General features: G+C 49.5%; 1 protein-coding gene across 1 annotated transcript; it reads left to right on the plus strand.

Annotated features, from left to right (window-relative positions):
• RS1 (retinoschisin 1) lies at nucleotides 1-12,811 on the plus strand (the record flags this gene model as incomplete). The annotated part of the gene is made up of 6 exons (XM_084226509.1): nucleotides 1-52; nucleotides 7,947-7,972; nucleotides 8,291-8,396; nucleotides 11,078-11,219; nucleotides 11,357-11,552; nucleotides 12,659-12,811. The coding sequence occupies 6 exons, from the start codon at nucleotides 1-3 to the stop codon at nucleotides 12,809-12,811; spliced, it is 675 nt and encodes a 224-aa protein (XP_084082635.1).
• Nucleotides 12,812-14,497: the final 1,686 nt, after the last annotated feature.

Raw genomic sequence — 14,497 nt, forward strand, 5'->3', positions numbered from 1 at the left:
ATGCAGTTCAAGATGGGGAGCGTCCTGCTGTCTCTTCTTTTCTGGTACAAAGGTACGCACTTTGCCTCCTGAGAGGCGCTTTCAAATATCCCTCTTTGTGTTTCCTGTTTCATCCACGCTTTCTTCTTCCAGGGGCTGTGGGGTACAGAGCAAGCCCTTCTCTGCATTCTCATGGAAACATAATAATTCGGGGAAAGGCAAAATGTGGAGGAGATGTGTAATTTATGTACATGAGTGAACAGCATTCTTACAGCTTTATGAATATTCAGTAGTAAAACTCTGTTTCAAAAAAATAATTGCAGTGTAAAAAATTTGCCATATAATTTGTCAAAATATGAATTTGCAAAGAAAATTGTAGTGCAGCTGAGCCAGTGTGTAAATAATAACGCTGATTTGAAAAATGAGGTACAGTATAACATGAAAGACTGGTCCTTCATTAATCAAAACTCTTGATTAATCAAAAACTGATCATTTTCTCTAGCAGCAAGACATTGCTGATGAAGATTGCCCATTTTTAAAGGCCTTTCAAGGTATTTTGGCCTGGAAGAGACGTCCAATGATACTTTTAGAACAAAAAGCAATTCATAAACCTAGAAAATGGGAAAGGTATTTATCAATTTTGAGGCATTCTCATATGAGTTTTTCAGAAAAGTAGCAACAAAAGTAGGTAAGGGGGAGCTAGAAGGAGACAGAAAATTTGGGGTGACAACTCCTTCCATTTTAATTCACCCAGCTGTGGAGAACAAGGAGATGATTTCCTGGTTCATATTTAAATTTCTGGCTTCATCAAAGCCAATGGCAAAGCTACTTTTTTCTTAAATGAGGCTGAGGGCTGCTCTTGGGAAGTGGTGGGCAGTGTCTACCGACATGAATGTGTGAATCAAGTATGGTTTGTCAGGGTGAGGAATAGATTAATCAGACAGCCCAACTTTTCTCATGAGGGTGTTGAATGTGTTTTGGTATGTCTGGCTTTTTCTCTCTTTCTGTGTTTCTGTTGAATATTTTGCTCTACCAGATTTCATGGGTAGGAAAATAAGTGCTCCTCAGCTAGCCATGCCTTCATTTCATCTTGTTATGTTTGGCTGTACCCAGCTCTGCCTGATTAATAGGTCTTTCTTTTAATCTCCCAGCAAATATTTGTACGTTCTCTTCGTACCTTATCTCATCACTCTCCTTTGTTTCACTTGGGAAGGTTACTGGTGCCTGAACTTCTAGGAAGAGTGTTTTTATACAGACCCCAGCATTTTTTTCCCTATGGGTGGCATAACTGCATTTAGTCTTTGGAATAAGTTCATATACCTTGCTCTGAATTCCAGACACAGCTTGCTTTTAATAGACACCCACACATCAGGATATTTTTGGAGTGCCTGCAGTGAAAAATAAGTTGCAAGATCACTTTCCAGGCATCACTCCTTTGGTGTTTGTTTTCTTAATTTATTGTATTTCTTAATTTACTGGTTTTCCCTGCTTAGCGGTCTAAGTGTCCTCTCGTGGTGAAAAGAGCAGCCCAGGTGCCCCTCACACTCTGCCTCTCCCAGCACGGAGGTGCCGCTAGGTCAGCGCTCGGAGCTACGTGCACTGATGCCATGATAAGCTGCTTAGCTGATTTTCCCTGGCAGGGCAAGTGGCTTAGAGGAGCGCCCGCGCCTCGGCAGGGCTCGTGTTCGCTGGGGACACAGCAGAGCAGCAGCAGCAGCAGCAGCATATGGTGGTGCAGCAGGAGGCTCCTGCGGGCCCCTCGGTGCGGCGAGCGCAGCCCGAGCCCGCCGCGGCCCCGGGGGCAGGAGCGCCGGCAGCTCCGAGCGACGCGCCCGCACCGCGCTGCTCCTGCAGAACGAGCGCGCCTCGGCCATGCAAGGGAGGCGATTTCTCTTTTGTCACCTCTGGTTTTTGTAGCTTTGGAAAAAAAAAAAAAAAAAGCCAACAAAAACCAAGAACCACCCCCCCCCAAAAAAAAAACCCATTAAGGCTCAAACATGCTTTTTGGATCACAGTAAATAACATTTTTAGTAGAGCTGCCCTTTGGCGTAATCAATGCATCTAATGAAATTATTATGCAGGCAATGTTCTGCGTAGTTCTAAGCAGGAAGGAGCAAACATGTCAATAAGGTCAGAAAATGCTGAACATTTCTAAGGAACACTTTGGGGAAAAAACATAATTCATTATACATCTCTTACGAAAAAAGGGAAGAAAGTAGATTTTTTTTTTTATAAACTAATTTAGCTTTTTTCAAATATTGTCACAACATAAAAAAAATTAGTGGAAACATTATGGGAAAAGGTAAATTAATATGAATTAAATAGGTGTAAGTGTGATTACTTAAATAGGTTTTTTATTGCCTTCAAACAAATACCAGTAAATATTAAATGAACCACAATAAAAATGAATGAAAAGGAAAACCTAATGAAAATAATTCAAATAAAGAAAATGAAACGGAAATTAAAATTATACAGGAGTGAAGAATCCCCACAAAACGAAGGAGGAAAAGAATAGCCGATTTAAAGCCAGAGAGATAATGAGACCTCCCCTTTGCAGGCTGATGTCCTCTTGCCCTGGGTTTGTGGCTCTGGCCGAACCTGCCGGCGATTAGCAGGGATCAGGGCTCGCAGGCCGGTGTGTGCGGGGTGTCGGAGCCCGGCAGGGATCAGGGCTCGGTGTGTGCCGGGTGCTGGAGCCCGGCAGGGATCAGGGCTCGGTGTGTGCCGGGTGTTGGAGCCCTGCTGGCCCTGCTGGGGCCCCAATGTCACCTGCAGGAGGAACGGGCTGAGCACTGGGCCCAGCGCGGCCCGAGGTGTTGGAGGCCCTGCGCGGGCCCCGCGCTGACCCGGCCGGCCTGGCTGCGGTGTCTCCGGGCGGACACAGACGCGCAGGGGTCCCGGCGGTCCCTGCCTGCTGCCACAGCTCCCGCGGGCCATTTGAAGCCTGTTGGAGATAAAGGCGCTGTTTGCACAACACTGCGGAGCCTGCCTCGCGTGGCCGTGGAAAAAGCCCCGGGGAAAATCAACAGAAGCAATCACAAAGCGTGTGGGCAGGGGGGCTCTGCTTGCCGAGGGGACCTGGGGACCGGCCACAGCTGCAGCAGGGCCACCACTGCCTCTGGCACAGGGGCAAGGAGTGATGGGGAGAACGCCACGAATGTGGCAGCTTCCCGAAATGCTCCTTCTTACGGAGGCTGGTGCAACCTGATGTGAGTCACCTCAGCCGCCTGGCACGATTTTCAGGGCTGGGATGTAAAAATAGCCTCAGTTAATAATATAGCAAGGTACAAACGAGCACCCAATGGGCACAGAGGCGCTGCAATGCTTTTTCCAGTGTTTCGACTCTCTGTATTGCTTACAGGCTGTTACCTAACTCTGCTTGCTGCTGCTGTCTAATGCGGTGCTCAGGGAAAAGAGGGCCTTTCAGAAAGCATGGCAAAAACCGGTGCACCCATTCCAGCCATGCCTTTCATTTTTGTGACTTTTTGGGGCTATTCTCGTCCTCCAGCCTTATTTTTCTGGGGGGTTTAAGGTATTTTCCTTTCGTCTACCCCATAACCCAGAGGTGCAGAAGGGAAGCAGGTACAAAAGGAGCCATTGTGCCCTGAAAGCACTGCTGCATCATGGAGGCATTGCTCTCTCTTGGGAGGAGGGAAAGTAATTTTACCTCTCTGAGCACCGTTAAACTGAGATGTTGCTTACAGAAAGGAGACAAAAAAATCAACTATTTTCCAGCTGAAGCTTCTAGGACACCTATATAGTAAAGTAAATAAATAAAGATATTTAACACTTTCCCCATCCTTTTCCTGCAATGATCAAGTTTATGTGAACTTATTCCAGTAAACTGAGTGACTGACATTTATTCTGTGTTACATTTTATTTCTTTCTTTTCATATTTATAGTGTGCTTTCTCATGCTTGTATACCTGTCATTAATTCCTACACTAAAAGATGACTTGCTGCTGTGACTTTATGGTCAGGATAGTGAATATGATTCCTCAGAGTTACTGTACTGAACACAGCCTTTGGCAGCATTACTTCTGCCCACACTTATCTTCTTTCTCTTGTTTAACCATATTCCTAATGATTACAATTTCTCGGAGAAACACAGTTACGTGTTCCTGTCATTAAAATGCCAGCAGCTGGGTTTCCTTGCTATCTATTGCCCCTTTCCCCAAGTAGCCCTAAGCTGTGGTTGCTGCTTTATCCAACTTCCACCTCAGGAAACCCCATCCTGGCACCCCAGGGCTACCTCTGCCAGCTCTTTTCTCTCTGCCCCAAACCTGGACCAGTTCCTGGAGTGTCATTCCCCTTCATCCTGCTCAGCAGCAGGTACCAAGTGGAGACATCTCAGGACCCGGGCTCCAGCCCAGCCTCCCCGGCACCGGTTCCCTGGCACAAAATCATGCCCTGGATCTTGTCCCAGGCCCTGGTCCTTAAATCCTGTGCTAGGGGACAGCATTTGTGCAAGGCAGTGCTCTGGACACCGCACTGCAGGGTGGGATGAAGGGACAGGAAAGTCACATGACTTATCTCTCTGCCTCCCACAAACATAGATCATTTGTTTCACTGAACTGATGCTTTGCTGAAGGTCCTGGGGGGCAGTAAATAGAGCTCTTTCCTTTTTAATGTTTTGGGGTTTTTGTCAGTCCTGTGCTTTTAAAACAACAGCCCCTGGCGGCTGTGCAGGCCTTATGACTCTCCCTTGAATTGCAGCAATTGGTTCTGTCTGACCTACAATTACCAATTATCTTTGTAACCTTCCTTGAAGGCAAACATGCTTGCTATAAAAGCACACTGCCCATCACATTTTTAGACTATTGGCAGCCAGCTTTCCTCTTCATTTCCTTTGTAGGACAGGGCCTGTCACAGCTGTAAACACACCAATATATCAATTACTATGTTTTGTGGCCAACTGCAGGCAAGGGCATCTTTCATTTGCCCTCCTCTCCCAAGGCCAGGGGTTATCAGGCTGCACTGCCCAGGCAGGGCATTTGGCCATCCACTGCTATGCTTACCCCACGCCAAACCTGCTGCTCCCCTGTACCGTGGTTGGATGGCTGAGCCCCTTTGGGAGTGAGCCCTGAGCAGTTCACCTCTCCTAGCTGAAAAAGGGGAAGCTGAACTCCTGTTTGAGGGCTTTAAATCAGCAAGTTATGCAGTGAGGAGTGGAGGAGGCTGGGGCAGCCAGAGAGGCAGCATGCTAGCACCTGTGCCTTGGCACTGCCTTTGCACTGCTGTGTGTTGTGGGATCAACCCAATAAAACATTGGAAAAAGTTTTTCATTGCATTGGAAAAAAGGGGGTTTGTGCTTGAAATTCACACCCCTGCTTGATTTGCAGTGGTGTCCCCTAGCAGATGAGGCTAAAAGCCCTCAAAGCCACTCTGTAGCCCAGGAGCAGGCACCGCTGGCTGAGTGCAGCCACCGACAAAATGCTGGGTCAGCTGGGGAGGAGGATTTATTCTGGGTGCTTGAATTGATGCCACCATACGCCCACTCACCTGAAATCTTTTCCTCTTTTGCCTGTTGTTTCACTCACAGCTGTTGAGTTTCCAGCTGCATGTGTCAATGGCACATTCAATTTTGATCTTGGCTCTCAAAGGGAGGGACACAGGAGGCCTACTGAAGGGCTCAGCATGGTCACAAAGCAATATCCTACACCATCCCGGTAACTCACATCCCCTTTCCCCACCCCAGGCATGCAGTGCTTAAGAGCAGGCCTCACCACACCAATCATGGAACTCCCTTAGGTTAATGGCTGGACTCCATGATCCAGAAAAAGACTTTTCCAACGCCTTTTCCAGGCTAAAGTACATTAAGCCACCATAAGAAAAGAAAAAAAAAAAACACAAAAGTTTTCTCCTCAAAAATCAGTATTCTAGAGATCCATAATCAGTGGTTAAGCAGATGGAAGGAGCCAAGCCTGTAGCCCTGTGAGGTAGGGGTTGCTGGGCAGTGGGAACACACAGCAGGCTGTGATGGCTGGGCAGCCTTCCCAGCTGCCAGGGAAAGTAAGCCCTTGCAGCTGGTGCTCCTGGAGCAGGGCGCCTGTCCTGCTTGGAAAGAACACCACTCTGTGGGCCAGGGGGACAGGAGACACACCTGCCAGCCTGGACCTCATGCCCCAGCACCAATGGCTCTCCTGCACTGGCATCAAACAGTGCAGGGCAGGCAGGAGAGGCAGGCACTGTGTTACTTTATTGGCAATATGGTCCAGTTTTGGTAAGTGATAAAATCCTGGTTTCTCTCGTATTGACAGACAGCATTAACTTAAATCACTTTCACACAGGTTTAAGTCAAACCTCTTTTCCCCATGTGGCACAGCACAGGGGTGGCTCCGGGTTTGCCCCTCTCCCCTGGTTTTCTGATTGCTCAGTGGAGTCCTAGGGCTTGGCTTGGTAACCTTTGTGCTGGGACAGGTTAGTGCAGTGCTGTGTGGGCCCCCCAGCCTACTCTTTCCAAGATCTCTGGAGATGTACAAGCATGTTTTCCTCCTGAGCATGCTGGGCTCTGGGTGATCCCTGCCTCCCTCGGGGCCTGACTAGAAGCCACAACTTTCTTTATTGTAGACTTCTTCTGCCAGGGCCAGTGCCATGGGTTAATGTGGTACGTTCCTGATGCCAGAAATGCTTCTCTGGGACACTGAAGCACAGGAGACCACCCCTGTTAGAGAAAGGAATTTTTAAAAATTTATCATTTTGCTTTTGAAGGTCTTTCTTTTAGACTCTTGATACATTTAGACTCATTTTCACACCCAAGGAGCAGTTGCATTTCAGTAATAAACCAAGCTTTGTATATAGTTTATATTTCAGCTGATTATAATTGCTCTGTGTTTGTGAGTCTTTTGAGATGAAGCTTGCCAAAGTAATGTAGGATGTAAATTCCCAGCATTAGCTGCAACTTCCTAGGCTCAGCAAAGTGACAGTGTATGAATGAATAAATCATAACTAGATTTCGGTGAATAATTCAGAGTCTAATTCATTTGGTGAAAAAAATCGTCTTTTCATATTCACAGTACTTCTGGAGATGGCAGGTTTCTCATGGCTCCTGTATGCAAGCTTTTACCTGCTCAATCACCTTTTCCTTACTGGCTTGTGGATTGTCTACATCTCTGAAAACCTGATGTTTGACATTTGATTTGTGTTGATGAGTTATCAGCAGTCATGGGATTATTTTTTAAAATTATTTTCATAGCTGTTTGGGAAATGTTCTACCAGTCTAAAAGCTATTAAAGTACTCTGCTTTGGACTTCACTGTGAAGCAAGAAGAGCCTTTTCAGTAAGGAAAAAGCCTCATAAAAAAGCCATTGCTCAGTAAGAGGCAGGAGATAAAACAGGTCAGATGTTGCAAAAATAGCAGTCTCTTCCTCCACAGCCACAATTACTGGTTTTCCCTAAGAAAGGAAAAAAGGTCGTCTTGTCTGTAAGACAGATTAGAAAGGTCTATTTACATTTCTTTTTTCTCCATCACATACAGAAGGAGTGATCTCAGACCAGCATTTTGTGAGATACCCCATCTCCTCCACAGTCGTGTGGGATCTGCAGTGGCACCAGGCTAGGATTTGACCCTTGAAGCCCATCAGCTTAAACATTTAAAGGGGAAAATGTGACTGGAAAAGTATGGAGCAGAAAGACAGAAAAGTGAATATGAGCAAAATTAGCTGTAAAGCAGAGACTGAGGGGTCCAGCATGTGTTTGCCTCAGGGTAATTCAGGTGTAACTGATCAGGAAGAGAAGGAAAACCCTATGGAAGAGTAGCACAGACATGAGCACATGCAGTGCCCTGCTCCTGCCCATGATCTCCTGCCTTCTCCTGGCAATCAGATGGGGAAATGTGGTAGATTCATCAGTGCTTCCTCTATTTATTTGTCTCTATCTCAGGAGTAAATGTTGATTGTATTTCCTGATGTTTCCTTACAGCACCTCTGTTTCTGATCTCTCTCTCTTCCCTCCATGCCCACTCCCCAGCAGTGATGGCCCTCTCCCCAGGAGAGGTAAGTCTCTCTGGATAGTTCAGCTGCCAGGTAAATGCTGGGGGTCTGACACTGCCCAGCCCTGGTGCCTTGGGGCAGAAGGAGGGTTGGCACCTGGGCCTTCAAGCTCAGGCACTGAAGCTCTGACCTCTGAAGCCAAGGGGATCCAAGTTGTTCTGTGCTTCACATTCAGCTGGCAACAGGAAAGGGTCTCAGAAAAGGTGCAGCAGTCCAGACAGGCACAAGCATTTGTCTAAGGTTCAGAATTCAGATCTGGCCTTGTGACACTATTGTTGATGACTATGTAGATTTATTACTCATTTTTCACCTTTCCTTTAGGATGAGAGACTGGAGCTGTGGCACAGCAAGGCTTGCAAATGCGATTGCCAAGGAGGTCCCAACTCGGTGTGGTCCAGCGGGACTAACGGCTTGGAGTGCATGCCAGGTAACAGAGGGACCCTGTCCCCTGCAGCTGTGTTTGTCTGCTGCCTTCAGCAGCTTCCCCTTTGCACCTGGCATTGCAGAGCTGGCACCTTGCAAATCCAGCTGCCGATGGGGCTGGTGGAGCTGGACCACTGTGAGGTGAGGGGATAGCCCTGCACCATCAGGCAGGGCAGCCCCCATGCCTGGGCCTTGGGAGGGCGCCGAGGCTGGCCCGTGCTGACCAGTGACAGTGGGCATTTGTCTTTGTCCCTCTGGAGCCCTCGGTGCTGGTGCTTCCAGAAGCTGGCTGGGGCAGCCCCTGCCATGTGTAGGATTTGCTGTAGGAAACCTTTTGTGCCATGTAGGCTCACTCTCCCTTGCTGCAGTTTAGTCTGTGAAATCTTTTAGACTCTCCAGGGATCAAGAAAAAACAGTTTATTCCTTCTTTGCAGCATGTTTTTAAATGGGGAAGGGAAGGGAAGGGAAGGGAAGGGAAGGGAAGGGAAGGGAAGGGAAGGGAAGGGAAGGGAAGGGAAGGGAAGGGAAGGGAAGGGAAGGGAAGGGAAGGGAAGGGAAGGGAAGGGAAGGGAAGGGAAGGGAAGGGAAGGGAAGGGAAGGGAAGGGAAGGGAAGGGAAGGGAAGGGAAGGGAAGGGAAGGGAAGGGAAGGGAAGGGAAAGTGGCAGGTTTGGTTGATCTGTTCATGGCCAAGGAACATATGGGCACAGAGCTGAGCTAGGTTTCCTGGCCAGGCCAGGTGTGAGGGGGTGTTTCTCACATTAGCATTATGTAGCTGAGTAATGAAGGCATTTCCCTTGTTTTCCTGAATGAGGAACATTTCCATTGTAACTTCCAGCTGTCGCTCTCCCCAGAGAGGGGCTTTGCATTCCCCTTGCCCAGCCCAGCCCTGCCAGCATGGTGTGGCCTGGCACTCCCTGCTGCCCAGGGACAGTTTGCAGAGGAGCCATGCAGAGCTGCCTCTGGCACGGCCGAAGGGAGCAGCCAGCCTGCAAATGCTGCAGGACTTTTCTCTGGCTTGGCAGTAACAGAGTTCAATGGTTCAGCTGCTTTGGCTGGGCAGGCACCAGGCATGTGTTTTGGCAGGTCCCCGTGCATGGCACAAACAGACTCACCAGAAGGTGACCTGCTAATTGCATTACAGTTGTGTGGTCGTGGATTAGTGTTGCTAAAAGTAAAGTTGGGTGGTGTTCGAGATAAGCCTGAGGAATAGTAAACACACGGGCTGCCCTCTTGCACAAGGGGAGCAAGGCTTTTAACATGGTGGGAAAAGCGTGATGTTTCCATGCCTGGAGGGAGGTGGTTCAGTGGCTATATGTTTTCATGGGGAAAAACATGTTAATGAGGTTCCAACTGAGCAAGATATGTTAATGAGCTATTGATGCATGCAATATTGACCTAGTAGAGCTTGCTAATGAATCATTGACCGCATGGCTGCAGTGCTGGGGAGTCGCACTGGGGAGGCCACAGTCATGCTGGGCTCTGGGCACCCACTGGTGCTCCCCACATGTTGATTTGTTTTGGCACGAGGCACCATGGTGGTTGTTCAGACACTGGTAAGGCAAGGAAACCTCTAACCCACAAGTGAACTGCACAGAGCTTTGCTTGCTCCTTTTGCTGAGACCTGTGCAACAGACTATGCTAAACTGGAGAAAGGGACAGAATTACTTCAGGGGACTCCAGAGGCTCCACAGGCTGCAAAATCAGAAACTGCTGCCCGTGATATAGATGTTTGCCTAGGCAGTCCCTACGTGACACTTGAGTGCCTTCATTTTGTGTATCTTGATACACAATGATAACCTGATCACATAAAAAACCCCAATCTTAACAGAAAACCCCACAGCTAGGTTGAGGTAGCATGCAGGCGCTCAGCCTCACTAGTCTTGCCTTCCAGAGCACTGTGTGATGACCCACCACAGAAAGTTTTGATGAGGAGTGAGTATTTACTTCTCCAATAGTTTTGCAGCCAGTGGTAGTCAAGTGGAATTTATCATTATTGCAGAAGACAGTTGTGGGGGCAGGATTGTTACCCTGAAGATCTGCAGTCAGACACTGAGATGGAAATCCCTGAGCCAGAGACGATCCCTCAGCAGGGCTGAGCATGACACCTCACTGGCACCAGAGCACCTGCAAGTTTTCCACAAGGCAAGGCCACCTCCAGAAGCAAAGAAATGCAGATCTGAGGGTGTGTGTGGAGGGATGACCAGAGCTGCCTCAGCAATTTTGCCATGCAAATAGAGCCATAAATCAGACAGTCATTGGAGGGGCAGAAGGAGGTAAAGCCCAGCAAGAAAAGAAGTGCCCAGCATTGCTCAAGGCAAAAAGCTGACAGCCTGGAGGCTGGATCCAGGTTAATGCAACCAGTCAGGCTCTTCTTCCACATGCTTACAAGAGGGAGATTCAGACTGCAACATCTGGATAAAACCTTTCCTCCAAAATGTTGCAGTCAGAACAAGTCTAATAAGTTTGAGAGAGAAAGAAGAGCTAGAAATTAACATGAGTGAAGGTTAGAAATGAAGACCCTGTGGCCCCAGGGCAGGTTGTGGTCTAGGATAAGAGCATTCCCCGCATTCTAATGAGGGAGAAGAGAGAGCAATGAAGCCCCAGGAGGTGTTCACAACATGTGCAAACACACCAAGAAAACAGAGCCACTTCTGTCCCTTAAGTGTTTTTCCCTTGTTCTGCAGAGTGTCCCTACCACAAGCCCCTGGGCTTTGAGTCTGGTGCCGTCACCCCAGACCAGATCAGCTGCTCCAACCCTGAGCAGTACACGGGCTGGTACTCCTCCTGGACAGCCAACAAGGCCCGCCTCAACGGCCAAGGCTTCGGGTGAGCTCAGAAATGCCCCCGGAGGGGTCCTGGGGCTGTGGCTGTGGGGGCTGGGGAGCCCTGGCCGTGTGGGGGCAGGAGGCTCTGGCTGGGAGGGCACGGTGGAGGACAGAGCGGGGCTGGTGGTGTCCCCCCAGGTGTGCGTGGCTCTCCAAGTACCAGGACACTGCACAGTGGCTGCAGATCGACCTGAAGGAGGTGAAAGTGATTTCGGGGATCCTCACCCAAGGGCGCTGTGATGCTGACGAGTGGATGACCAAGTACAGCGTGCAGTACCGCACCGACGAGAACCTCAACTGGGTGTACTACAAGGACCAGACCGGGAACAACCGGGTCAGTGACCCTTGCTCTTTGGCCACTGGTGGAAGGGTGACCACAGGTGTCAGAGGAGGGTGTATCAAAAGGGGGATCCTGTGGGAGCAGCAGGGTGCGTTTTGGTGCTCAGTCTGCCTGAGGCAGCAGCACAGAGAGGGGCCATTCCTCCTGAGGTGACAGTGTGTCATGCCGATCAGTGCAGAAGGACAAAATACATTATTTGTGTTTTCTAATGATCCTACTGGAGCCCAGATTAAGCTCAGAGGCATTAACTAGCATTGCAGAGGAGGCAGCAAGTCCATGATAAAACCCCTTTCTCAGTTGTGGCCACACAGCCCCAGCCATGCTTCAGCACTGCACAGGGATTTCTGTTATTGCCATGTCCAGGGACGGTGCATGATCGTGGTGCGGAAAAACCTCTCAGACAAAATCTGCGACCAGTTAAGTCATAACCCACCAAACCATTCTCATGCTGCACTTCTTACTGGTTGACTTGAAACAAAAAATTGCATTGGGGAGATATTACAGAGTTTCCCCTGATGCCTGGGCAGTCCAGCTGTGCTGAGGGGGTTGGATGCCACAGCTGCTGCCTCCCAGGTATCCTCAGTGCCCATCTATGGGAATGGCCCTGTCCTAGCATAGCAGGCTCTGCTGGTTTTGCTGAAGCTCCTGCAGACCTGGGGAGATGCTGAGCTTTCCCAAAAAACAGGTCATGGCAGCAGATGTGACATCCAGGCCAAGGAATGGAGAAAGGGCCCTCACATATATTTTTTCATCTATAATGGCTTGTGTGGGAGCCCGGCTCATGAACTTGAAAAAGCCAAAGTCAATCATGCTCACTCCAAACAAGCAGTGCTACGGTACAGGAAGACAAATGAGAAAGAATGGGATGAGAATGGGGTGAGATTTTCTGGCCTGACTGTAAAAAGTGCAGGATTGATGGGAGAAAATGGTCTACTAAGAAAACTGAATCAGTGTGACAAAAATTGTCTACATCTGGCTATTTTTAAAGTCTTTTGTTTTGAGGGTGGAAGGGAAGGAGCCCCGTCCTCCTCTGCTCTGCACAGGCACCCCAAAGTCATGGGAGAGGATTTCCAGCCCCCTAACCATCCCTCCCTTGACAGGTTTTCTATGGCAACTCAGACCGCTCGTCCTCGGTGCAGAACCTGCTGCGGCCGCCCATCGTGGCGCGCTACATCCGCCTGATCCCGCTGGGCTGGCACGTGCGCATCGCCATCCGCATGGAGCTCCTCGAGTGCCTGGGCAAGTGCGGCTGAGCGCCCGGCCGGGGGCTCTGGGGCTGTCTGCCTGCCCGGCCCGGCCCGGCCCGGCCCACTGCTGAGCTGCAAACACCCGGCCTGCACGGGGAAGGGCTGTCTTGAATAAAATGTTACTTCACCCTATGCCTGGTGATACAGCTGATGGGGCTGTGGGACACACCGGGGAAGAGGCGGGTTTGGGCCCTGGTGTGCGTCCTGTGAGATGCACCCTTCTGGCCCTGGGTGTTGGGCTGGGGAAATGAGTGTCACGGTGGCTGTGAACACTGGAATACATGCAGTGAGGTCCCTGGATTCTCTTTGGGATGTACTGTTGTATGCCAGGACAGACATCTCACCCTCATCCCTGAGATGGCGCTGGGGCCTCATCTGGCCAATCCCTGGTATAAGGGCCCCCATCTGAATATCACACTCTCAAATCACCTCATGTTTGCCTGTATCAGGAACCCTCTGGCCTGAGCTCCTGTGCCCAGTTCTGGGACAGACATCGGTGCCTTGAGGACCAGCTGGACAAACCCTCTCTGTATTCTCTCTGGTTTTGCACTGGCACATCTTGGGGACCCCAGCACTTTGCTCCATGCGGATGTTTGGGCATAGATACAAGGATTCATTCTTCTTAACTGTTTGATCTGCATGGCCCAATCTCCAGTGGGTGTTCAGCACCCAAGGACCTTGGGGCATGTGGATGATGAGCCCATCTTCCCGAGGTGACAGCCCAGTTACTGAGGTTCATGTCCCTGCCTCAGCTCAACACAGCCTAGGTGGGACCTGCAGCCCCACAGCTCACACGAGGGAGGCTTGTGGGGAGCTCTGGAGTGACAGCTTTGGTTTACCTTCCCACACACCTGCAGCTCAAACCTGGCAGGCACCAGAGGCATTTTCCCTATTTTCCAACAATCTGTGCATCCATCCCAAAGACCCACAGCAGCAGAACCTGAACTGTCTCAGGGAAGAGAGAAGAGGCATGAAATTCAGTGTCTCTGAGGCAGCCTGTCTGCTTCTCCTGTCCTCTCCTTATCCCTATGGACAGAGAGGTGAATGCTCAGTGTGCAGGGCAGGAGTACAGATATAACTAAAAACAAATGAGATGTGACCAAAAACATGAGAAAAGCTTTTGGATGGCTGTGCAATTCATCACATTCATTTATGAGAGCAGATATTTCTGCCTTGTTTTATTCCTGTATGTAGAGACAAATAATAGCTCTCAGGAAAATAAGCTCTTCTGGCAAGTCTGAAAGCTGCTCCACTAACCAACAGTATGAAGTCTATAGAGATGTAAAAAAGACCAATTCCCATCTGCTGAGATGATTGCTATACAGCAGTACTCCCTTGCTTTCCTCCCTCCTCCTCATCCATGGATGGGATTTTTGCCTGTCCACAAATTGGTCTAGGGACACATTTTCTCAGTAAGAAATCACTGTGTGGGTCCCTTAATGCTGAACATCAAGGCAAGCTCTGCTGAGGGATCCTCTGAGCCTGAGGCACTTCCTCAGCAGCCAAGCTGTGGGACCAGCATGGCATAGCAGCCTCCCTGGAGGCCCTGCACATCCAGCACCAGGGAGACAAGGGCTCCCCAGCAGCCACCACAGCTCTCGTCTCGCTAACACCAACACTGAAGCATTTCCAGCCCTGGATGCAGCTGCCAACACGTTAACACAGAGCTCTCCCTGCCTTAAAAGCAGCACA

This window comes from Fringilla coelebs (assembly GCF_963513975.1).
Source record: "Fringilla coelebs genome assembly, chromosome: 2".
Lineage (NCBI taxonomy): Eukaryota > Metazoa > Chordata > Aves > Passeriformes > Fringillidae > Fringilla > Fringilla coelebs.